The sequence below is a fragment of the Macaca thibetana genome, chromosome 1 (assembly GCF_024542745.1).
Source record: "Macaca thibetana thibetana isolate TM-01 chromosome 1, ASM2454274v1, whole genome shotgun sequence".
NCBI classification, from domain to species: Eukaryota; Metazoa; Chordata; class Mammalia; order Primates; family Cercopithecidae; genus Macaca; species Macaca thibetana.
The window spans coordinates 191,430,340-191,455,051 of record NC_065578.1 but is presented as its reverse complement, the minus strand read 5'-3'; the positions used below and the strand labels follow the sequence as shown (position 1 = coordinate 191,455,051).

The window sequence follows — 24,712 nt, the reverse complement described above, 5'->3', positions numbered from 1 at the left end:
TTCTTCCCTCCTTTTTCTGTCATTCATTTCAAAGGCAAACAAAATTCTTTCATTTTTGTTTATATCACATGAAAATCTTGTTTAAAAGAGAAAGCCAAATTACATCTTTGTACTAGTGTTCTATTAATGTTAAATCCAATTATTAATAAAACCTTATAAACAAATCTGTCCAATCTTTATTAGCTTGACCATAAGGTAAGATTTCCATAAGCCTCTTATAACCTTTTATCGTTTTCTGTTAAACGGCAGATAATTATCTAAGAAAACTATTATTCAGACACATGGGCCCAGATTCTGGACCCGCATTAGTGTGCTTTTATTTCAATTTTCAACCCATGGGAAAACTAAATACTTCCCTTCAAGTCTTAGCCAGTGTTTTAATACCCACAGAACTTTTTACAAGAACAGCCCTCCACAACTTACTTTTTAACTTGCTTAAACCTTCAGCTTTATTCCATTACTCCTGTAGGTTAGGCCAATCCTTAAAACCCTCTGAGCAAGACAAAAGTACATTCCCTTTAACGAAAGCCATATTTTCATGCCTTCTTATAACCTCCCACCAAAAGCATATTCTACTTTCCTTCTATACTTTGCATGTAAACTGTTTCTCCAGCAGTCTCAAGTACCTGTTACAATGTTAACTCTTAGCAACTGTTATTTTTGGCGAAAAATCTCATGAGTAATTTTTTTTTTTTTTTTTTTTTTTTTTTTTTTTGAGATGGAGTCTAGCTCTGTCGTCCATGCTGGAGTGCAATGGTGCGATCTCGGCTCACTGCAACCTCCGCCTCCCCTGGGTTCAAGCAGTTCTCCTGCCTCGGCATCCCCCCCACCAACAAGTAGCTGGGATTACAGGTGCCCGCCACCATGCTCAGCTGATTTTTGTATTTTTCGTAGAGACAGAGTTTCACTGTGTTGGCCAGGCTGGTCTCGAGCTCCTGACCTCATGATCCACCCGCCTCAGCCTCCCAAAGTGCTGGGATTACAAGCATGAGCCACCGTGCTCTGCCCTGATGAGTAATTTTAACCATGTATAAGATTGCAGAGCTCAGGACAAGCTGTAGATTATGTCAGACTCTTCCCAGACTAACCAGGGGACCAGGCTAACTTCATATGTCCCCAGGCCTTATCTGGAATCTAATGGCTATAAAACAAGTCAATTACTAAAAGTCATAGAAGCAGTTTATGGCCTTAAAGCATCTAGTAAGCAGTATCCGACTGCCTAATTTAGTTTAAATGTGTGAACTTTGATGACATATTTTATTTTACTTTACCAATAATCTTTAAACTGTCTTTTTAAAAGATTATGTCACGTGACCTAAAAGGCATTAAAGTTTTATTTTTCTGACAATATGTTTAAGTGCTTATTTTTCTTTAAGCCAATTAGAACTCTTTTATATAATCACATATAAATACACAGACAGAAATGGAGAATTAAGACAAAACTCCATCAACTGAGAAGTTTTTAGAGAGAAAGCAGGGGCTTTCTCTATAAAACCAATATCTGTATACATGCAGACCAAATATCAGCTTTAAGTTGATTTCTAACTACAGAGCTTTTAAAAGAACAATCTTTTAAAAATCTTTTATTGCCAGATTTCAGTCAGGACAAATGGCTAGTATTTCTGGCTTTTGAATATTTTACTAAAGGTAATTTATAACATGATATTAGTAAGCCTTAACCAAGAAGAAGACTTCAACACAGACACATGAGCTGTCTCCAAAGAGATGGTCAGTGATTTACAAGATCTAGAATTGCCCCAAAGGTAATTCAGAGAAAAGAAAATTTCAAGACAGGAAATCAGAAGCTGTTCATGGAGGGGAAAAGAATCAATAAAGAGCAAAAATACCACAAGTATTAAACCACAAAGGACTCACTTTGAAAGACAAGACTTGAACACATTGTGATAGGGCAAAGCTTTAGCCACTGATCTACAGCACAAGGTGACTGCCGTTTTTTCCAGAAGGAGTTTAAAGCGTTTTCAAGCTTGCGAAGGATTTTAACTGCTCAAGATAATTTTCTAAGACTAGCCATGTTGTTATTTTGCATCCTTCTTTCAATTTAACCTTTTTCTTTTATCCGTCTACCCAGTTCCAGTAGTGACCCAATCTAAAAGGCTGTTAACATCCAGATAGTAATTTTCTAGGTTTTTACCATGTAAGCAAAAGGTTATTTCCAGAAAGGGGTAGAGGAGGCGCCTCCATGACAGACAGCTTTTGAACTCAAAAGGGAAATTTATAATTTTATTTGCTGCCTGCGGAGTTGCCCTTGGCTTTGTTTTGTTGGTAATGATGTTTGAGTTGGAAGCCAGCTGGAGCGGAGACCCCCACCCCAGCAGAGGGCCATCAGGGGTGTCGGATGGGATTCTGTCCTGGGGGCCCTTCAAGCAGTCCCATTTCCATGGCCAAGCTTGTGGCTGAGGGGGCAAACTGTGTAAGGCTTTTCCCCATTTGTCCCATTGGGACAGTTTGCCTTTCAGTGGCCTGGCCTTCTGCACTGATGGCAGTTACCTGGAGGATATTCTGAGGGCAACCTAGACAGGGCTGGGGGCTCATAAAGCAGCCAGCAGTTGAGCCTGCCTTTTGTCCTTGTGTTTTCTGTGTTTTTCTTTCCCCTTAGCTCTGTCCTTTTTATTCTGCTCTCAGTTATAAAAGACTGAGGAGGCTAATTTGAGAATTTCCTGCATAGGGGCCATGCTATTAATGTATTACACAAGAAAATTAGATGTGCCCTGTTTTCTCTGCACCTCTGAGCTCACTGTCTGTTCGACTTTTTTAAGTTTTAATTTCCAAGACTTGAACTCGCTGCCATGTCCACTGAAGAAGGGTTCAACTTTAACACTGATGAGCAGGTGCTGGAAGGCCACTTTAGCACCTTCGGGCCTATCTCTGTGGTGGTTGTCAAGGAAACTCAGCGGTCCAGGGTTTTGGTTTCGTCACCATCACCAACCCAGAGCATGCCTCAGATGCCATGAGAGCCATGAACAGAGAGTCCCTGGATGGTCACCAGATCCGCGTGGATCATGCAGGCAAGTCTGCTGGGGAACCAGAGGAGGTGCTTTTGGGACCCATGGGCATGGTCGCAGCTACTCTAGAAGTGGTGGGAACCAGGACTATGGGAGTGGCAGGTGTGACAGTTGACCTGGAGGATATAGATATGGATATGGACAGTCCAGCTACTATAATGTCAGAAACCAGGGTAGTTATGAATGCTACTCAGAAGGAATTACAGAGGCAGTTATGACAACTGAAATGATACATGTGCACATAATATACACAAGGAATAGCTCTTCTGATCCAGGATCATCCTTCCAAAAGGCTGTATTTATAAAGGTTTTTCGAGCTGCATGGAAACATTTTATTTTATAGTATATCAACCTCTTGTTTTTAAATTGAGCTCCCAAGGTAGCTAGTTAAAGACCTTTTAGACAGCTCCATCTTTGTTTAAATTTTTTCCTCCCATTTGAAGCCAAATTATAAAACATTTGCAGGGTCTGAGTATTTTTCTTTTTACCAGTTTTTTAGTTTGAGCTCTCTGGATTATTGGATCTAGCAATAACTGGTCCTGGCATTTGACCAGACTGGTTTTTGAAAATTAATGTGTATCCAGGGACATTTTAAAAACCTGTACACAGTATTTATTGTGGTTAGGAAGCAATTTCCAAATGTACCTGTAAGAAATCTGCATCAAGAACATGATTATCTAGGGATTTTCTTTAATTCAGATCACCAAACTGACTATATAGAAGAGTTGCTTTAAAATGTTTGCAAATGTCTTTTTTTTTTAATACCAGAAGAAAAAAATGTTGTTTGTCTTATATACTGCTTAGGATGTCCTTCACAGAGCTTATTAAAAAGATGAAACTGGAAAAAAAAAAAAGGAAAATTAGATGTTTCTTTTTGAGAATCTGAGAGTTAAATTTGTCTTAATGTTTTAGGATGTAGCCCAGAGGTGAGTCTGAAGAAATAGATGGGGTTTGTCCCATGTTGGGACTAGAAAATGATGAGCTGCTGGGGGGTAATGTCTGCTGGGAACATGAACCACACTTTCTTTAGGGGCATCCTGCTGAGGAAAAGGGTTCTGCTCACATCACAAAGGGATACAAGTGCACTTTCTAAAGGGGCGTTCCACCCCCATTAGAATGGACCTTTCAGTGCTGGCGCCTTAAGTTGGGTGATCAGCCCAGGTATGAGGAAAAAGGGTAAAGAGAGAGACAGAGTGCTGCCAGCCCTGGAGAAGGGACAGGAATGGGGACACTCACTGCTCTGAGGCCGCTTGAGATCACCTGATTTGGGAGCATCCAGAGCAGGATGTCTGGCTGTCTTCATGGGAGAATTTAGAGTGAGAAAGAGGGCATCTGAGTTCCCCAAAACCTGTGTGCCAATTGTGCCACACAAAGGGATTGGGGACTTTTAACCAGAAAGGATAGGAGAGGGTCTTCCTCCCTTCTGGGCAAGGCAGCCAAAGTTGTTCACCCTCTGGCCTTCAGGCTACACCAAGGTGTGGGCCTGGCCAGTTGTGATCAGTTGCCAGAGGGATGCTGGAGTTCGTCTGCTGGAAGACAGGAAAGGAAAGCAAACTCTGAACTCTCACCTCATCAGGCAGTGGTGGTCAGACATCTTTTCACAGGGACCTTCTGGTCTGCTGAGGAGTGGCCCCGGCTGGGGACCTTCAGCTGTCTCTGTGCTTGGATGCTGTCACCAAGAGGTTGGAGTTGGAGGACAGGAAAGGGAGAGAGTAGAGGAAGAGGTCCCCGAACAGTCCCTGTACGGACCACCAAAACATCACAAATGTGACTATCTGGGGCCGGGCTGGTGTTGCAGGTGGTAAAGGAATTTACCAAGATAGTTGTAGGTAAAGAAAGGCAGATTTATTAGAGAAAATATGAAAATACATTGCAAGATTGCAACAGGCAGCACAGCAGAGAAGGGGCTGCCTGCAAAAAGGCAAGGGCTGGAGGGAAGTTTTATAGGGTTGTGCTAGAGGGGGCTGCATGCAGAGGTCATCTCTCACAACAGTTGTTCATTGTTCTCCACCTGGGGCCCTTCCCCACCTGAGGCCCCTTCTTTATTGTCGCTTACTTATCAGGACTCCACAACATTCTCATATTCTTGAGGCAAGATTCTGTCCATGAAGAGAGGAAGGGATAAAGAAAATGCAATATATATACACAATGGAATGCTCTTCAGCCTTAAAAATTCATGAAATCATGTCATTACAGCAACATGTATGGATGAGGTAGGAAAAATGCCCCAGAGAATCCACACCAAAGTTTCCTCCTCAGCAGCTGTGCCCACAGACAGAAGCTGTTTCTTCCCCAGGATGGTGCCCCAGGTCCTCCTGAAGCTGCCATGGTGCCCCCTCAGGAGGGTTCTGAAGGAACTGGAGCCCTTCTCCTCACAGGCCGAGTAGTATTTCTTTGTATATAAGCACCACATTTTCTTTATCCATTCATCTGTCAATGGACACTTAGGCTGCTTCTATACGCTGTTGTGAATAATGCTGCAATAAACATGGGAGCACAGATGTCTCTCCCACATACTGATTTCATTTCATTTGGATAGATACCCAGTAGTGGAATGGTGGCAACATGGATGAACCTGGAGGACACTATGCTAAGTGGAATAAGCAAGACACAGAAAGACAAACATGATTTCAATCATGTATGGAATCTAAAAAAGTTTATCTCACAGAAGTAGAGAATAGAATAGTTGTTACCAGAGGCTGTGGAGGGGAAAGGGAATGGGGGCATAGGAAGCAATTGGTCAAAAAGTACAAAGCGACTGTTAGAAGAAGTTCTGGTGTTCTAGTCACAGTAGGGTGACAATGGTTAACAATATTGTATATTTCAAAAAAGCTAGAAGAGAGGATTTTGAATGTTCTCACCAGAAAGAAATGATAAACGTGGCCAGGCATGGTGGCTCACGCCTGTAATCCTAGCACTTTGGGAGGCTGAGGAGTGTGTATCAACTGAAGTCAGGAGTTCCAGATCAGCCTGGCCAACATGGCAAAACCCCAACTCTACTAAAAATACAAAATTAGCTGGGCGTGGTGGCAGGCGCCTATAATCCTACATGGTGGCAGGTGCCTGTAAGCTACTTGGGAGGCTGAGGCAGGAGAATCGCTTGAACCTGGCAGGCAGAGGTTGCAGTAAGCTGAGATTGCACCGTTGCACTCCAGCCGAGAGACGGAGCAAGACTTCATCTAAAAAAAAACAAAAGAAAAGAAAGACCAGCAAAGTCAAGAGTCAAAGGAGCAGTGTTGAAGTTGGGAGCTTTAAGAAAAAGGAGTTTTGGAACAGTTATCTTAGCAGATAAATATGCATGGCAAATGGTAAACAAGTGAGTGGCTGAGCAGCTGTGAGGATTCAGGCTAGAATAGTGATTTTTAACTACTCCTTTAAATCAAGGACTGTCCTGCATGATACTTTGTGTAGAACAAACACACACTAAATATTGTTGAATTGATTCTAATTTTTTAAAGTTTTCTTTTGAATGAGAGGAAAAGACAAGAAAAAAAGAAAACAAGGAAAGTGAAAGCAAGAGAGTGTTTCAGCTTTCCCAGGGCATGGGAATCTCAGAAGCGCTTTGCTTCAGCTTTCCCAGGGCATGGGAATCTCAGAAGTGCTTTGCTTGCTTAATGACCTTTACCAAGTCACCTTTTCAATACTGGCTTCATTTCCTAGGCAGCAAAACAGGGGAAATAATCTCTGCCTCCTTTTTGTCTTCCAAGAACATCATAAGCTCTTAGTAAAATAATATTTGTATACTCTTTTGGTTGCCTTATAGAAAAGAGAATATTTAATTTCCTCATTTTTATAGATTTGCTTCTCTTTTCTGGGCTGTTTATTATTATAGATTGGTTAGCAAGAGTTTGGCCTGTTGACATTGATTTTAAGACAATAGAAGGGGAAATAATACGAGCAATGAAAATTTGTGCCAAAAATAAAATGGAGAAATGAAATGAAAGGAAAGGATGTTTGATTACTTTCAACCTTACCAGTCAATATCATTGTCTTTAAATATCTCTTGGAGTTTCATGCAATTATTCTATCTCATCAGTACACTTGAAGTTGCATTTTAATTTCATGATTGATTTCCAGGAGACAGTTTCTCTTTGTATTTTACTCATAAAGTATAAATAAGCAAAATGATTATTTTTAAAAGTTAACCAGACAATAGCTTTCTAAATATCATCCATGGTTTGCCAAGTCACCTATCCAAGTTTCCCTATGCTGAGGTAGATCACATGTCTATTTTTGATCATTAATAATAAGCTACCCCTTTTCTCCTCAGCCAAGGCTGGAGGCCAAGATCAGCCCTCAGGGATCATCATCAGGACTGCCATGAGCTGAGCCACCTTGTTTTCCTGCCGCAAACATGTGAAAAGAAAGAAAAAAGAAATAATAATAGTAATAATAATAAAGCAGTTTTCCTTCTGGCTCTGGGTTTGTTGTTATTTTGTGTAAGACCAACCCCTCCCCGCTTTTAAAGGGAATTATTTAACCAAAAAATTCCCTAGCATCTTTTCTGTGACTCTGAATTCATAATGTTGGTTATAATGTATGCTTTAATGTTAGGCAGGTCCAAGTCTGAAATACGGATTATAAAATTAACTGTAGGAAATCTGGCCGCAGCCCCAGGGATAGCCACTGTGTTAGTCTGTTCTCACATTCCTATAAAGAACTACCTGAGACTGAGTAATTTATAAAGAAAAGAGGTTTAATTGGCTCATGGTTCCACAGGCTGTACAGAAAGCATGGCTGGAAGGTCTCAGGAAATTTACAATCATGGCAGAAGGGCAAAGGGAAAGCAAGCATGTCTTCAGGAGGAAAAGAATGAAGTGGGGAGTGCTACACACTTTTAAACCATTGGATCCTGTGAGGACCCACTGCCATGAGAACACCAAGGGGAAAATCTGCTCTTAAGATCCAGTCACCTCCCACCAGGTCCCTCCCCCAGCACTGGGAATTACATTTCAACATGGGATTTGGAAGGGACACAGAGCCAAACTGTATCAGCCACCCTTATGTAGTAATTTTAAAGAAAGCTTTTTGGCAATTGCTGTGCCATCATTTTTTCCCTAATCCTTTATAAATAGAGCAACAGTTAATTGTCCAACTATTTTAAAAATGTCATGATAGAAAATTTTAAAATGTACTTGGGTTTAGAATCATTTTGACAATTTTGGGTTGGGGGGCATGGGGAGACTAGATCTTACTCCATCACCTAAGTTGGAGTGCAGTGGCGTGATCATGGCTCACTGTAGCCTGGGACCCCTGGGCTTAAGGCATCCTCCCGTCTCAGCCTCCTGAGCAGCTGGGACTATAGGCATGTGCTTCTTGAAGAATTGCTCTTGACAGAGAACTTTATGTTTTGGTACCTATTAACTGCAATGTAGTACTAGGAGGATACTCTTGAAGATAAATGTCAGAGTTTACATTTTTGAAGTTTTATTTTTTAAAATGGGTGCACAAGTTTTTTGAGTCTGCATTAGATTTCAGGGTTCCGGCCTGACACAGGGCTCCAGAGGTGCAGCTGAGTCAGCGTCAGCATCCATGTGCATAGCAACATTTCCCCATCTGCTCTGTGGTTGCTGTTGCCATATGCCCTTGATTTTCCTGGCTTCTCTTAATTTTAGTTATTGTAAATTTTTTGGTTCCATAATTTACATTGAAAAATAGATTATAATTCTCTGGTGAATTTCTATATCTTTTTGTCTATTTTCTTGAACATTTCAGTCAGTCCTTGTTTGCTAATCTAATACACGGATTACCTATGGGTTACTTTCTATTGTCTATTTTTTCTTGACTTTTGATCGTACGACTCTGTCTTTTAGCATGCCTAATAAGTTTGGATATTTCTTCAATATTAAATACTGAATATAAAATATTGAGTATAAAATAATTCATCATTAGTTTGAGTATTTGGCATTGCAGTTTTCCTTTGTTAGAGTTAAGAATGTTTTTATGTTTTCAATTTTTACTCTTTTATAAGCAAGGAGATTCTACATCCTCTGCTGACATTCATTTGAAACATTAAAACAAAATCCATGAAAAGTTGGTCTCGGAGTCATAGTTATACTTCACTGAATTAAAATGACATCACAAATCACAAGGGCTCCATTAGAGTTCCTTGCCTGAGGTGCTATAGTCATAAGTGGTATATAAGCAGTTATTTAGAAGGAATGGAATGGTGTCAGCAAAATACCTTAAATAGATACATTTCAGATTTTCTTCACATGATGAAAAATTGAAGTGAAACAATAAGTCTTTTGCTAACAAGATTAAAAAAAAAACATAGGCAAATTATCCCTAAGAACCAAACTGGCCTTTCTAATTTATTCTTTACATGATTACAGAGTCAAAGTAGAACCCAAAGTATGAGAATATAATGTCTTATGATCATGAAGAATCATTCATGGAACCTCTGTTGTGTGAGAGGAATTGTGTAATGTGATGGGTCCTCAGATATTTTGTTGTTGTTGTTTTGAGATGGGGGTCTTGTTCTGTTGCCCAGGCTGGAGTGCAGTGGCGTGATCTTGGCTCACTGCAACCTCTGCCTTCCAGGTTCAAGTGATTCTGTTGCCTCAGTCTCTCAAGTAGCTGGGACTACAGACATGAACTATCACACCCAGCTAATTTTTGTATTTTAAGTAGAGATGGGGTTTCACTATGTTGGCCTGGCTGGTCTCAAACTCCTGATCTCAAGTGATCTGCCTGCCTCAGCTCCCAAAGTGTTAGGATTACACCATGCCCAGCCAGGTCCTCAGGTTATTTAAAGGTGTATGTCTACTGTCTGAACCCTGAAGCCTGGGTGGTGAGCCACGGCTATGGTGCCCAGCCAAGAAGCAGGTGTCCCTGAGAACCTACCAAGAAAAAGTTTCATTGCTCAAATGCAGTAGGCAAAGAGCCAGAAAATTAGCTTAGAAGGAGCTTAAAGACAGGTGGTAGTTGCGAACCTCTAGAGCTCTCCTGCGGCCGTCCAGGAGTGCCCTGCATGTAAGTCCTAATAAACTCATCTACTTGTCGAACTGGACATCTGAGTCATTCTTTGTTCTCTCGGCACCCTCCTAATTTGAATGGGGAGCAGGGTGGCGGGACTTATAGTCCCAAGTTTTTCTCATAACAAGCTCTGTGCATAATTAACACATAAATGTACCAAGAACCCTTTTGGCAATCTAGTGAAGTTAATGGACCACTTAGAATGTTTCCAGATATATCAAAATAAAATACACAGAATTACAGAGTAACCCTGTGATATTGAAATAATGTTATCACACATTTTAAAGGTAAAATTTGTGAAATATTAATATCTATGCTTTTTAACTTATTAAATAACAAAATCTAATGGCAGGCCTAATTTTTGTCATAATTTTGAATTAATAATGAGCATAAACTATTTCAAGACAGTTACGATTGTAATGTAGGACCATCTTAGTGATTTGGTAACAAAACCGCAGGTACAGCTAGTACTACTGAGGGTTTTGATTTTTTGAGGAGGGCAACATTTATAATAAAGGAAATGCTGACTTAATGGAAATAAAGATGTCATTTGTTCCCCATCCAAGTTCACAGACCTTCTGAATTCTCTCCATGGTTCCTCAAGCCTCCCTAGGTTTGGAACTCCTACTTTAAGTATTTTATCCTTTTCCACAAGGTGTGGACAACTTTGAGAATACTGGGAGGTTCTGAGCAAAGAACAATGACTTCCTCACCTGTAGGGCCCAGGCATGAAAGATCTTACTTGTTGGCAGGGTTGCACTTCCTGACCAGAATGCAGGTGTTCTGCTTGCTAGTCTGCCTATAGCCCTGCCTTGCCTGGTACCCTTGTACCATTGAGAACCTTGGAGTTGGACTGACAATCAAAAATCATCTCGTACAATCAACATACCTTTTCATGAAAAAAATGGTTGAGTTTTTACCAGGAGGCAGGCCCTGAGCTATACATGTAACACACCTGACTATCACAGCAACTCCATGAGGTAGAAGTGATTCTTCCCAGTTTACATAGACTTATTTGTTCATTCAGAAAGAAAAATATATTAGTTATCTATTGTGTATCCATTACTAAGGTAGGTGTGTGGTTTAAAATTCAGACATAGGCCAGTCACGATGGCTCACGCCTGTAATCCTAGCGCTTTGAGAGGCTGAGGTGGGCAGATCGCTTGAGCCCAAGAGTTCGAGACCAGCGTGGGCAACATGGTGAAACCCCATCTTTCCAAAAATAAAAATAAAAAAAAATCCCTAAAACCACAAAAATCAGCCAGGCATGGTGGCAAGCGTCTGTAGTCCTGGCTACTCAGCAGGCTGCGGTAGAAGGATCACCGGAGCCTGGGAGGTCAAGGTTACAAGTGAACTGAGACCACACCACTGCACTCCAGCCTGGCTGATAGAGTGACAGCCTATTTCAATAATAATAATAGTAATAATAATAAAATAATAAGAAGAATAATAAAGAATAAAATACAGACATAGTTGCTGTCCTAATAGACTTTATATTCTAGTAGGAAAGAGACAAAAATATATAAATTATCTAATTACAAATTGTGATAAGTCTTTTAAAAAGAACAAACAAGCTGTTGAGACTGAGACTCATGGGGGACCTACTTAAAGGAATAGGATTGTGAAGGGAGCTATCTCTGAGGAAGTAACATTTACGCTGAAAGTAGAAGTATGAAAAGAAACCAATCATGCAAAAAGCAAGAGTGTCCCAGGCAGAAAGGACAGCAAGAGCGAAGGCTGTTAGGCAGGAAAGATTTTGGCATTTTAAAAAAGTATTATTTTTAAAAGTGTGGTAAAAAACATCACAAACAATTTACCATCTTAAGCCAGGCACAGTGGTACACACCTGTAATCCCAGCACTTTGGGAGGCAGAGGAGAGATGATCACTTGAGGCCAGGAGTTTGAGACCACACTGGCCAACACGGTGAAACCCCATCTCTAGCAAAACAATACAAAAAATTAGCTGGGTGTGATGGCACACCCCTGTAATCCCAGCTACTTGGGAGGCTGAAGCACAAGAATCTCTTGAACCCAGGAGGTGGAGGTTTCGGTGAGCCAAGATTGCACCACTGCACTCCAGCCTGGGCAACAGATTGAGACTCCATCTCAAACAAAACAAAACCCAATTTACCATCTTAACCATTTCTAAGTGTACAGTTCAGTGGTGTTAACTACATTCACATTGTTGTGCAATAGATGTCTAGAACTTCCTCATCTTACAATACTGAAATCTATACCTATTGAAAAACAACTCCTCATTCCTGGTCCCCGAGCCCTTGGCAACTACAATTCTACTTTCTGCTTCTATCATTTGACTACTTTAGATACCTCATATAAGTGGAATCATTCAGTATTTATCTTTTCTGTGACTGGTTTATGTCACTTAGCATAATGTTCTCAAGGTTTATCCATATTGTATCATGTGACAGGATTTCTCTCTTTTTCAAGCAGAATAATATTCCACAGCACGTACACACCACGTTGTTTATCCATTCATCCATCCATGGACATTTGGGTTGCTTCCAACTCTTGGCTATTGTGAATAGTGCTGCAGTGAACATGGGTATGCGAATATCTATTCAAGAGTCTGCTTTAAATTATTTTGAATATATACCCAGTGGTGGGTTTGCCAGATCATGTGGTAATTCTCCTTTTACATTTTGAGGAACTTCCATACTGTTTTCCACAGTGACTGCACTGTTTTATATTCCTACCAATAGTTCACAGGGTTCCAGTTTTTCCACATCCTCAATACTTGTTTTCTGTTTTCTTTTTTGTTTGTTTGCTTGTTTTGCCATACTAATGGGTGTGAGATGCTATCTGTTTTTTTAAAATTTGCATTTCTTTAATGATTAGTGATGTTGAACACCTTCTCACATGCTGTTGGCCATTTGTATATCTTCTTTGGAGAAATTTCAAGTCCTTTGCCCTTTTTAAAATTTTGCTGCTGTTGTTGTTGCTTGTGTTTGTGTAGTCTAGATATTAACAACTTATCAGATATATGATTTGTAAGTATTTTCTTCCATCACATAGGTTGCCTTTTCACTCTCTGATTGTTTCCTTTGATGCACAGGAGATTTTAAGTTTAATGTAGTCCCATTTGTCTATTTTTGCTTTTGTTACCTATGCTTTTGGTGTCATAACCAAAAAGTTACTACCAAATCTTATGTTTTGAAACTTTCCCCCTAAGTTTTCCTCTAGAAGTTTTACAGTCTTATTCATTTTTAGTTTTTGTATATGGTGTTGGGTAAGGGTCCAACTTCATTCTTTTGCATATAGATATCCAGTTTCCCCAACACCAAGGGAATTGGCATTTTTGAGAAGGAAGGGGCAGGTGAGTGTGTCTGGAGCTTGGTGAACAAAGAGAATGATAGAAGATAAGGTTGGATCATGAAAGGGTATGCTAAGATTCTAGATTTCTTTCTCAATGCATTGGGAAGCCACTGGAGAGTGACATGGACAGATTTATACTTTTAAATGATCATTGTGTTCCTCAAAAAGTTAAACATAAAATTACCACGTGATCCGGCAGTTCTACTCCTTTATATTCTAAATAACTAAAAACACATTTTTCACACAAATTCTTGTACACTAATGTTCATAGCAAGATTATTCATAATAGCCAAATAGTGGAAACAACCCAAACTCCCTCCATGGATAAATAGATATACCACATTTATCTACACAATGGAATATTATCAGTCATAAAATGGAATATATATATACTGTTATATGCTATGACAAAGATGAACCTTGAAAACAGTATACTAAGTGGAAGAAGTCAGACACAAAAGACCACATAATATATAATTCTATTTATGTCAAACATCCAGAATAGGCACATCTATTAAAGACAGAAAATAGGTAAGTGGTTTCGAGGGGAAGGAGGGGAAAATAGGACTAATTACTAAGAGGTAGGGATGATGGAAATGTTCTGGAATTAGACAGTGGTAATGATTGCACAGCATTGTGAATGTACTAAAAAATACGGAAGTGTATACCTTTTAATTTTTTATGTTTTGAGACAGGGTCTCACTCTGTCACCCAGGCTGGAGTATAGTAGTACAATCACAGCTCACTGTAGTTTTGAACCACTCCCACCCCTAACCCTGCCAGCCCCAGGCTCTAGTGATTCTCACACCTCAACTTCCCAAGTAGCTGGGATCATATGCATACACCATCGTGCCCTGCTAATTTTTTTTTTTTTTTTTTTTTTTTTTTTTTTTTGAGACGGAGTCTCACTCTGTAGCCCAGGCTGGAGTGCAGTGGCCGGATCTCAGCTCACTGCAAGCTCCGCCTCCTGGGTTCACGCCATTCTCCGGCCTCAGCCTCCCAAGTAGCTGGGACTACAGGCGCCCGCCACCTTGCCCGGCTAGTTTTTTGTATTTCTTAGTAGAGATGGGGTTTCACCGTGTTAGCCAGGATGGTCTCGATCTCCTGACCTCGTGATCCACCCGTCTCGGCCTCCCAAAGTGCTGGGATTACAGGCTTGAGCCACCGTGCCCGGCCGTGCCCTGCTAATTTTTAAATTGTTTTGTAGAGACAGGGTCACCCTATGTTGCCCAGGCTGGTCTTGAACTCCCGGCTTCAAGTGATCCTCCTGCTTCAGATTCCCAAAGTTCTGGGATTACAGGTGTGAGTCACCATGCTTGCCCAGTGTACACTTTTAAATGGTAAATTTTATGTGAAGCATATCTCAGTTCAAAAATATCCTGTTTTAAAATCAGCCCAGCATGGTGGCTCCTGTCGAGATCATTCTGATTCCAAATCCCAAGCTTAACTTCTATGCTATATAGTTTCTAGCTAAGGATTCCCTCTTCTGTCAGCTCTCTTCAGAAATATACCATATTCTCTGAGGACATTTCTCTTTTGAGTCTTCAAACACCAGAGCTTACATGATGAACTGTTTAAAATGTTTTAAAAATTAAAAAAATGAAAAACATCAGAACTGCTGCTTGGATGAAATTTTGACATATTTGGAAAATTTTTTCTATGTCAGCAATGAGGATGAAGATATACTATTTAAAGATGAGATGAATTAAGAACAGTAAGATGTTTTGGCACCATAATGTGTGATTCTTCTTAGGAAAAGGTCATTCTTGCAGCCCCATGGCAAGAAAACAGTTTTAGTTTTAGAGAAGTATTACATACTATAATTTTTTTTTGTTGGACTAAAGGGAATTTTGTTCTTCTAGTTTATTTGAGGACTCTGGATCTGAACGTTAAAAAATACTCTGGGTGGAGTACTCAAGTGAATTTTATTTATTAAATGCTGTTTTAAAATCCGTTCCCTTAGTGGTGGAAAAATATTGTTATGGGCTGAGGACAGAGATCATCTATAAAAATGGGATACGTGAAATGGTCATGGGTTAGGCACCCAAGTGCTAGAGTGTAGGAGAAAAACAAAAATGTTTTTCAAGTTTTTCTTTTCCTGCAAAGAAACTGAAGTTTGGAATAAAATTAGGAAGAAAACAGTCTAATAGCTTACCCTTGTGGTTTTTCCCAGTATCCAGGCTGTAGAAAACAAAAGACAGTCAAAAGGAAGCCTTGTGAGCCCCCTCATATAGTGGTCAAATGTATTCAGGCACAGCCTGTTAACCTTGGCATCATTCCTTCATCTCCCCAGACTTCCAGCTTTCAAAATGTTATTGCCTACTGGCCCCAAAGGCAAACAACTTGCCATGTATAATATGCCCTATATTAATGCCTTGCAGTCCATGCATATGAGGAAACCAATCCATCAACAGATGTCCTTAGTGACAGAGTAGGAAACTACTGCACAAAGAAAATCATGGGAATCAAATATAATACCCAGAGGCAGTCATGGCTGAATTCGCTCAGTCATATATAACTTTTTTTCACTTATTTTTGATCAATTGGAATTTTGCCTTAATTACATATGTGTGTGTGTATATATATATTTACCTATATATTTTAGAAAGCAGTGTGTAATCATCTATGTTGAAACTAATTTGTTAATCTTTTTTTTTTTTTTTTTTTTTTTTTTTGAGACGGAGTCTCACGCTGTTGCCCAGGCTGGAGTGCAGTGGCGCGATCTCGGCTCACTGCAAGCTCCGCCTCCCGGGTTCCCGCCATTCTCCTGCCTCAGCCTCCTGAGTAGCTGGGACTACAGGCGCCCGCCACCGCGCCCGGCTAATTTTTTTTTTGTATTTTTAGTAGAGACGGGGTTTCACTGTGGTCTCGATCTCCTGACCTTGTGATCCGCCCGCCTCGGCCTCCCTCCCAAAGTGCTGGGATTACAGGCTTGAGCCACCGCGCCCGGCCTAATTTGTTAATCTTGTACAAGGCTGGCACATTCTCCCAAAGGGATTCTCTGCCAATGTGAAAATTAACTCTGTAGCTCTGAACCTCCTTCCCATGGATTCAAAGTAATGTATGAGAAAAATTCTTGGCCAATCACAAATGCTATACAAACTAAAAAATACTATTGTGCACTGGGCATGGTGGCTTACATCTGTAATCCTAGCACTTTGAGAGACTGAGGTGGGAGGATCCCTTGAAGCCAGGAGTTTGAGAACAGCCTGGGCAACATAGGGAGACCCTGTCTCTACAAAAATATATATATATTTAAACTAGCCAGGCATGGAGGCTCGTACCTGTAGTCCCAGCTACTTGGGAGACTGAGGTGGAAGGCTCGCTTGAGCCCAGGAAGTCGAGGCTGCAGTAAGCTGTAATTGCACCACTGCACTCCAGCCTGGGTGATAGAGTGAGACCCTGTCTTAAACAAATAAATAAATAAGTAGCTATTATCATCAACCCAATCTTAGGAATCCAGTATCAGCTTGATAGTCACTTTTCAGGTCAACAATACCATCAAGAAACGTGTTGACACTCAGCTAATAAAATGGTATAATGTTACCCTAGGATGTTATTATGTCTGCCTTCTATTATCCCAAGACACAGGAGAACATTCATTTTTAAACTTTTCAAATGTGGAAAACAAACCCATTGGCTAAGATGATTTCCAATTTGAAATAGTTTCCAGCATTGTATGAGCCACTCCCTGTACACCAAAGAGACATTCCCTTTACTCAATTTTATATCCCACTCATGAAACATTTTCATGTCTTGGACCTACCAACTCCAACTGGATACCACTGGCAGGAAGTGAGAAGGGTATGAGCCCTGGGCTAGGCACAGCAGGGTGGGGAGACTGGCTTTTAGCTCTGGCTCTGGTTTTTACTGGAGTGATAACCTCTAAATTCTTTTCAAGTAACAGTTCTACAAATAATACCCCTTTCTCCTTCCCCGTTTCTTTCTACAGACTATTTCTTCAGTCATCCAGAGGCCAATGTAGGAGTCACTTATGAGTCCCTCAGTCTTTTATTCCCCCTATTCAATCAGTCATCAAGTGCCTCAGTCTTTCCTGAGAACATCTCTCAGATCAGGTCTTTCTGTCATGACCCTGGTTCTCTGTTATTTCCTGTGGCCCAACAGGCTGAAGCTAAATATGTGGAATAGAAGACTCCTCAAAACCTGCTCTTTACCTCAGCCTCTACTTGTATCTTCTGCTGCTTTCTTCCCACTGTGACCTTCTGCCCCAACCCACATACTCTCTCTCTCTCTTTCTCTCTCCTGTTTATGTTCTGTATTAGTTTCCTATCACTACTGTAACAAATTACCAAAAACTAGTGCCATACGCAATACAAATTTATTATCTTACAGTTGGATCAGTCAGAAGTCTGACAAGTCTCAATAAATTAAAATCAAGGTGTCAACAGGGCCGTATTTCTTCTGGAGGCTCTATAGGAGCAACCATTTCTTTCCCTTTTCCAGGTTCTAGAGGCCACCCCCTTTCCTTGGTTCATGGCTGCCTTCCTTCAAAGCCAGAAACATTGGGCCAAGCCCTTCTGTCTCTCCCTCTTCCACTCTAAAGGACCTTGTGACCCAGCCTGGCCAACATGGTGAGAACTCGTCTCTACTAAAAATACAAAAATTAGCTGGGTGTGTGGACGCCTGTAATCCCCAGCTACTCAGGAGGCTGAGGCAGGAGAATTGCTTGAACCTGGGAGGCGGAGGTTGCAGTGAGCCAAGATTGTGCCACTGCACTCCAGACTGGGCAACAGAGTAAGACTCCATCTTAAAAAAAAAAAGAAAATGAAAAAGGACTCTTGTGATTACATTGAGCTCAGTTAGATAGTTTTGCTACTTCAGCTAATTAGCATCCTTAATGGCATCTACAATCTTAATTCTTCTTTGCCTTGTAACCTGTTACCTTCACAGTTTCGGTTCTGGGGATTAGGAGGTAGACATTTTTGGGGGAGCATTATTTTGCCTCTCTCATCCTCTGCCTCCCAAATTGTCAAGAGATGCTTTTTATTTCCTCTTTTTTAATTTTACAATTAATCGTAGTAACAATCAACTGAATATTATTACCACGATAATGAGTATGTTTCAATTAAGTAAATTTGACTGTAAATTATATATCCAGAGGTCTGGATTTATATTTTTAGGAAAAAACTCCACAATACCGAAGGGCTTTATCTAAAATTAACTTGCATTTTAAATCATATTGGTAACCACTCTGGGGATCCTAACAAAACACAAAGCATTTTAACATCTTATTGGCTTAAATTAACTAACTATAATAATGATAACACATACCTATCAATTATATTTCATAGTTAAACCTTGAGAGAAATAAGCTTCAAATAAGTATTTTGAAAGGTTAATGCTAGGGTCTAATGTTACAATATATCTAAAATATTTCTGTGTTAATCTTACAATTTTAGAAAATCTCTAGTATGTTTTAGCTTAAAATGTTCTGGTTGTTATCACTTTTTTAGGCTCACAGAAGGGAGGCAGGCACCGATGGAAAAAGGTAAGTTACTTATCCTCTTGGTCTGAAAAACATTGCAAACAGTAATCATACTTTTAGAGCATCAAATATGGGGCCGGAGCCTGGGCTGTGATAGAAATAACTTTGTCTTTTCTAATAACATGACCTTAACAGAACAGACAATAGAGACAGAGGGAAAAGCAGCAGCCAAAAGTTCTTGTAAAGGTTCTAGAGGGTGAACCATGCTTTTTGTTTTCTCACCTATGTCATGCTGATATTAAGCAGTCAGATTATATAGCATTTTTGTCCCTTCCTCAGGGAAGCCTTCTCTGGTCACCCCCTAGATCAGTAGGGGTCACAAAGATATACTATTTTGGACTGGTATGGTTCTCCTTCACAGCACTTATAACCCCCATTACAGGTTATTTTTGTAATTGTTTAATGTGCCCTCCACGTGATTAACATGCTTACCATTGCATCCTTAGCTTCTACCACAGTGATTGGCTCCTATTAGACAATTAAAATATTTGTTGAATTGAATTGAATAAAGCTTTGGGGGGCACAGAGCAGCTGCTATGGATTTGTTTGTTTTTGTTGTTGTTTTTGAGACGGAGTCTCCCTCTGTTGGCCAGGATGGAGTGCGGTGGCGCGATCTCTTGGCTCACTGCAACCTCTGCCTCCCGGGTTCAAGCGATTCTCCTGCCTCAGCCTCCTGAGTAGCTGGGACTACAGGCATACATAACTACACCCGGCTAATTTTTGTATTTTTATTAGAGACATGGTTTCACCATGTTAGTCAGGTTGATCTGAAACTCCTGATCTCAAGTGATCAGCCCGCCTCCGCCTACCAAAGTGGTGGGATTACAGGCGTGAACCACCGCGCCTGGCTGCGATGGTGTTTTGCTTCTTTGGAATTGTGTAGCACATTCAGTACCAAGTGATGTCCTCTGCTCTCAATACGTGCTTCCTAAAGAACCCACATTTCACCCATTCGGAACCTTGCATGGTGTAGTAGCTGAAACTACTTCAAGGACTCCTTCTCTTTATCTTGGGTAGAAAGGAACAATGTGAACTCAGCAAGGGGAGCATGAAAACAGATTTTCTCTTATGTTACTTGTAGAAAGCTTTTAGATTTACCATTGAAAATAGCGAATTTGGAACCATATCCATTTTGACTTATCTCTTAATTGTATTTTAAAACAGTGGTTCTAAGTGTGGTTCCGGGACCAACATCATCAGCATTGTGGGAACTTGTTAGAAACACAAATCCTTGGGCCTCACCACTGAACTAACGACTCGGAACTGGGATGTGACTGGGGGAATTCTGTGTTTTAACAAGTTCTCCAGGTGATTCTGATGCATGCCAGTTTGAGAATCACTTTTTAAAACCAATGTTTAAGTCCAATCTAACCTACTTAACTATTAACAGTCTACCTGGCTATCTACCTGTGCTAGTGTAGTATATAACAGCCCACAGTACACATGCTCAATTCCAAGCCTATCTGCTCTCCTCAATCTGTATATTTCTCCTGCAATTTATTATGGTGTGAAAGGCGCAATGATACACATGTTTGATCATTTTCAAATAATGCCTGGGCTCACACCAGTCATCCCAGCACTTTGGTAGGCTGAGGCGAGATGATCGCTTGAGTTTGAGACCAGCCTGGACAACATGACGAAACCCCATTTCTAAAAAAAAAAAAAAAAAAAAAATTAGCCACCTGCAGTGGCGTGCACCTGTATTCCCAGCTACTTCGGAGGCTGAGGTGGGAGGATCCCCTGACCCCTGGGAGGTGGAGACTGCAGTGAGCCATGACTGCATCACCGCCCTGCAGTCTGGGCGAGAGTGAGACCCTGTCTGAAAAAAAAAGTGCCCTTCACAGAAGCTTCCTCAGGGTATTAGCATGAGCATGTGAAAGTACAGTATGTTTATCAAACAATAAAATAAGCAGTTATAGGTAACGTCAGAATAACAAGGAGGCCAATTATCAAAATGAAAGGCTAGAGTTTTGCATGTTGTGCTTTGAGGGGAGAAGGAAGAAGGAGGGGAGGCACCTCTGAATGCCTACTTGTTACTTTTTCGTCCTGAATTTTCACGTTATTACACTTTTGATAGCAGAATCCTGTATTTTGGTGCAGAGGTGGCAAAATAAGGCGGGGGCTGGTGGTGCGCAGAAGCTGACAAGGTTAGAATGTGCAGCGTTTTTACGACAGACTGGTTTTACTCATTTCCTGCCTCACTTCTCTCCGATCTGCATAGGTTTTTCTTTTCATCTTCCTTTATCAGTACGCTCCCGTCTGCCGCGCTCCGCCCCTGTGTGGCGCACGATCGCAGTCAGTGGATTAAGCCGGCTCCAAGACAAAGCGGACGCCGAGCCCGGGAAGGAAGCGCGCTCTCCGCCCCGCCTAGAGGGAAGGCCCAGCCTCAGCACAGCAGCGCTCCCTCGGCACCCGGACGTGACCTAGTTCTCACAGAGGCCCGGCCTCTTCCGCCACAAGTGCAGCCCGCGGTCCCGCCCCGTCCCGTGAATGGTCGGCCGGCCTCACGTCTAAAAAGCGTTTAGGTGCCTGCGACCGAGCCTCGGGAGAAAGGCGAGCACGTCTCAGCCAATGAGGTGATAGAAATGCAAAGCAGCGACCAACGACTAGCTGGGATGGGCTGGGCCGGCCGACGAATCACGAGGTCTCGCACCCGGATATGGTTGCTGGGCTCGGAAATCTAGCTCGGGAAAAGCGTGAGGGACTCTTCACGTGGGGCAAGGACAGCAGGCGCGGAGGAGGGGGCGAGCGTGTGTGAGATTCAGTGGCCCGTGCGTTTGTTGTGTAAGGGTCATCCAGGGGGAACAAATCAATGTGGCTGTTTTTCCGTGGAAAGAATTGCCACTGCAGTGTCCCGGAGCCTGCGTGTGGTGGGCAAGCTCCTCAGATGGTATCTCACAGGGAGTAGGGGAGTCTTGAAAACGCAGCTCCGGCGGTAGGAACATGAACCTCTTACCTAAAAGTTCCAAGGAGTTTGGCTCCGTTGACTACTGGGAGAAGTTCTTCCAGCAGCGAGGAAAGAAAGCTTTCGAGTGGTATGGAACCTACCTGGAACTGTGCGGGGTTCTACACAAATACATCAAGCCCAGGGAAAAGGTGAGGAGCGCGGCCTGTCAGCCCTTCGTACGTGCTCCGGAAGGTGGGAACTAGTAACAGGACTCTTGCACTTGGTGGACAGTGACAGGCGGGAGGACCCTAGCTGGACGCATATTTCAGCATTTCCTGAATTGTCCCTGCTAAAAGACAAACTAAAATACTCTTTCAGCCTGGGCGTGGTGGCTCACGCCTGTAATCCCAACACTTTGGGAGAGCGAGGTGGGAGGATCGCTTGAACCCAGGAGTTCGAGACCAGCCGGGGTAACATAATGAGACCTCGTCTCTACAAAAAATGAAAAAAATAGCTGGGCGTGGTGGCGCGCATCTGTAGTTCCAGCTACTCAGGAGGCTTAGGTGGGAGGATCGCTTGAGCCCAGGAGGTTGAGGCTGCAGTGAGCCATGATCACTCCACTGCACTCCAACCTGGGTGACAGAGTGAGATGCTGTCTCAAAATTTTTTTTAAAGGTTTGCAGGTAATAAACCTCCCACCCCAACTCATTCTTGGATTAATGATCCTACTTGAAGAGTGACTTCCAATCTTCTGTCACTGTATTCCTGTGCAACCTGCGGCAGTTGTGACCTTGTGTATGAATTTGTTTTTCAAATAGTTGTTCAGTGCTCTCCGAGTTTCAGGCACTGTGCCCAGTCCTTAAGCTATAAGAGCATTAAGACATAAACCCTGCACATGTTCCAGAAGTGAAACATGATAAGTACAATAATGGGTTTGGTAATAGGTGAGATTGTACTGGAGGTTGGGAAGGAGGAAAGGTAGAAAACTAACATTTGCGGGTAAGCTTTATGTGCCAGACCTTTATTGGGTGCCGTGTATATGCATGTGCAGTCTTTCAATTCTCATCATAAACTCAGGTGAGTGGCCCTGGATGCATTTTACAGATGAGGAAACTGAGGCCTTGAGAGCCACTTTTTTTTTTTTTTTGCCCAAGATCATGCCAAGTGGTCATGTGGGGATTTAAACTCAGGCCTGTCTGGCTCAAAAGCATATGCACATCTCTTTGTACCATGCTTTTCCAGAGATGGCAATATCAGAATTTCTAAGTTTGAATGGAAGATTGCTCCCTGGAGAGGGAGACAACAATCTGAATTTTAAGTTTGGCTTCAGAAAATAGCTGAATATTGTGAGATGGAATCTGTGATGGAAGTAAGATTTGAATCCTCACAAAGTGTACTTTATTGTCTAATGGAGCCAAAGGCATGAGTAGATTGAGGAAATATGGTTATTCCCGGCCTAGGATTTCAACTGTAACTCTATATTTGGATTCTCTGACTTCCTATTAATTCCCAAGTAATAAGTGCATGTTTTAGAGAAAAGAACAATTATGATTAATTTGTTTCTGCAACACAAAGCCCATTCTTATATAACTTGTATTGTAGCTGAATGTGGTTTTCACTAGTGAGTATCTATGTGGTGGTTCAAGATAGAGTCTAGAATCAGCTCTGCAATGTTGCTGTTTCCCTGGTAGTAGCATCTCCACCTTCTGCAAATGTGCCTCAGCCAAGGTGAGACTTGATTCCTTGAAGTACCTGAAGCACAGTTCTTTGCTTTGATTACCTTCCTCTTGTCTGCGAATTTTTTCTCCAGGTGCTGGTGATTGGGTGTGGCAACTCAGAACTGAGTGAGCAACTGTATGATGTGGGCTATCGGGATATAGTGAACATCGACATCAGTGAGGTTGTCATCAAGCAAATGAAGGAATGCAATGCCACGCGACGGCCCCAGATGAGCTTCTTGAAGATGGACATGACACAGATGGAGTTTCCCGATGCCTCGTTCCAGGTGGTGTTGGACAAGGGCACCCTGGATGCTGTCCTGACAGATGAGGAAGAGAAGACCCTGCAACAGGTGGACAGGATGCTGGCTGAGGTTGGCCGTGTCCTGCAGGTGGGCGGTCGCTATCTCTGCATCTCCCTGGCTCAGGCTCACATCCTGAAGAAAGCAGTGGGCCACTTCTCCCGGGAGGGGTGGATGGTGAGGGTGCACCAAGTGGCCAACAGCCAGGACCAGGTGTTGGAAGCAGAGCCTCAGTTCTCCTTGCCTGTCTTTGCCTTCATCATGACCAAGTTCAGGCCAGTCCCTGGCTCTGCCCTTCAGATCTTTGAGCTGTGTGCTCAGGAGCAGGGCAAGCCTGTGCGGCTGGAGAGTGCCGAGCGGCTGGCCGAGGCGGTGCGGGAGCGGCAGCAGTATGCCTGGCTGTGCAGCCAGCTGCGCCGCAAGGCCAAGCTGGGGAGTGTGTCTCTGGACTTGTGCGATGGGGACACGGGGGAGCCACGCTACACCCTCCACGTGGTGGACAGCCCCACTGTGAAACCATCGCGGGACAATCATTTTGCGATTTTCATCAGTGAGTTGGGATTGCTCCCTCTCTTCCCTGGAGGGGCTGGCTTACAGGGGCTGGGACTTGGGCTGGGGTTTGGGCTGGGGCTGAGGCTGGGTTGGGGCTTTGGTGGGATTCTTGACTGTTTTTATCTTGCAGGGGTTTGTACTTCCAGAGGACTAGACCACCCAAGGCATGATGAAAAGAGAGTAATAGCTTTCTAGCAACCTACTGCGAGTTGAGACCTATTCCTTCTCATTTGCCATTGCAAAGGCTTGATGAATTGTGAGAATGGGGTTGGTAGGGGAGAGAGAATAGAGATACATTTAGGAGGTCACATATGACATAGAGATGCTAGTTTCTTGGTAGCATGGAGTAATGGAAGTAATGCTGGACTAGCAAGTCTAAGACATAGGTTCTAGTCCCAGCTGTATCCTGTGA

The 24,712-nt window shown here is 42.2% G+C and overlaps 1 protein-coding gene and 1 non-coding gene across 2 annotated transcripts in view; both read left to right on the top strand.

The window, feature by feature from the left end:
• The window catches only part of METTL13 (methyltransferase 13, eEF1A lysine and N-terminal methyltransferase), a 52,991-nt gene that overhangs the window by 15,434 nt on the left and 12,845 nt on the right, over nucleotides 1-24,712 (top strand). Inside the window, exons 3-6 of the mRNA XM_050767846.1 lie at nucleotides 17,800-17,927; nucleotides 18,810-18,844; nucleotides 21,063-21,937; nucleotides 23,539-24,298. Coding sequence (XP_050623803.1) covers nucleotides 21,785-21,937; nucleotides 23,539-24,298 — 913 coding nt within the window. The 5' untranslated portion in view covers nucleotides 17,800-17,927; nucleotides 18,810-18,844; nucleotides 21,063-21,784. The remainder of the gene's footprint in view (nucleotides 1-17,799; nucleotides 17,928-18,809; nucleotides 18,845-21,062; nucleotides 21,938-23,538; nucleotides 24,299-24,712) is intronic.
• LOC126945486 (small Cajal body-specific RNA 20) lies at nucleotides 7,276-7,381 on the top strand. Its single transcript, XR_007722463.1, has one exon. It is a non-coding gene; the product is annotated as a small Cajal body-specific RNA 20 (non-coding RNA).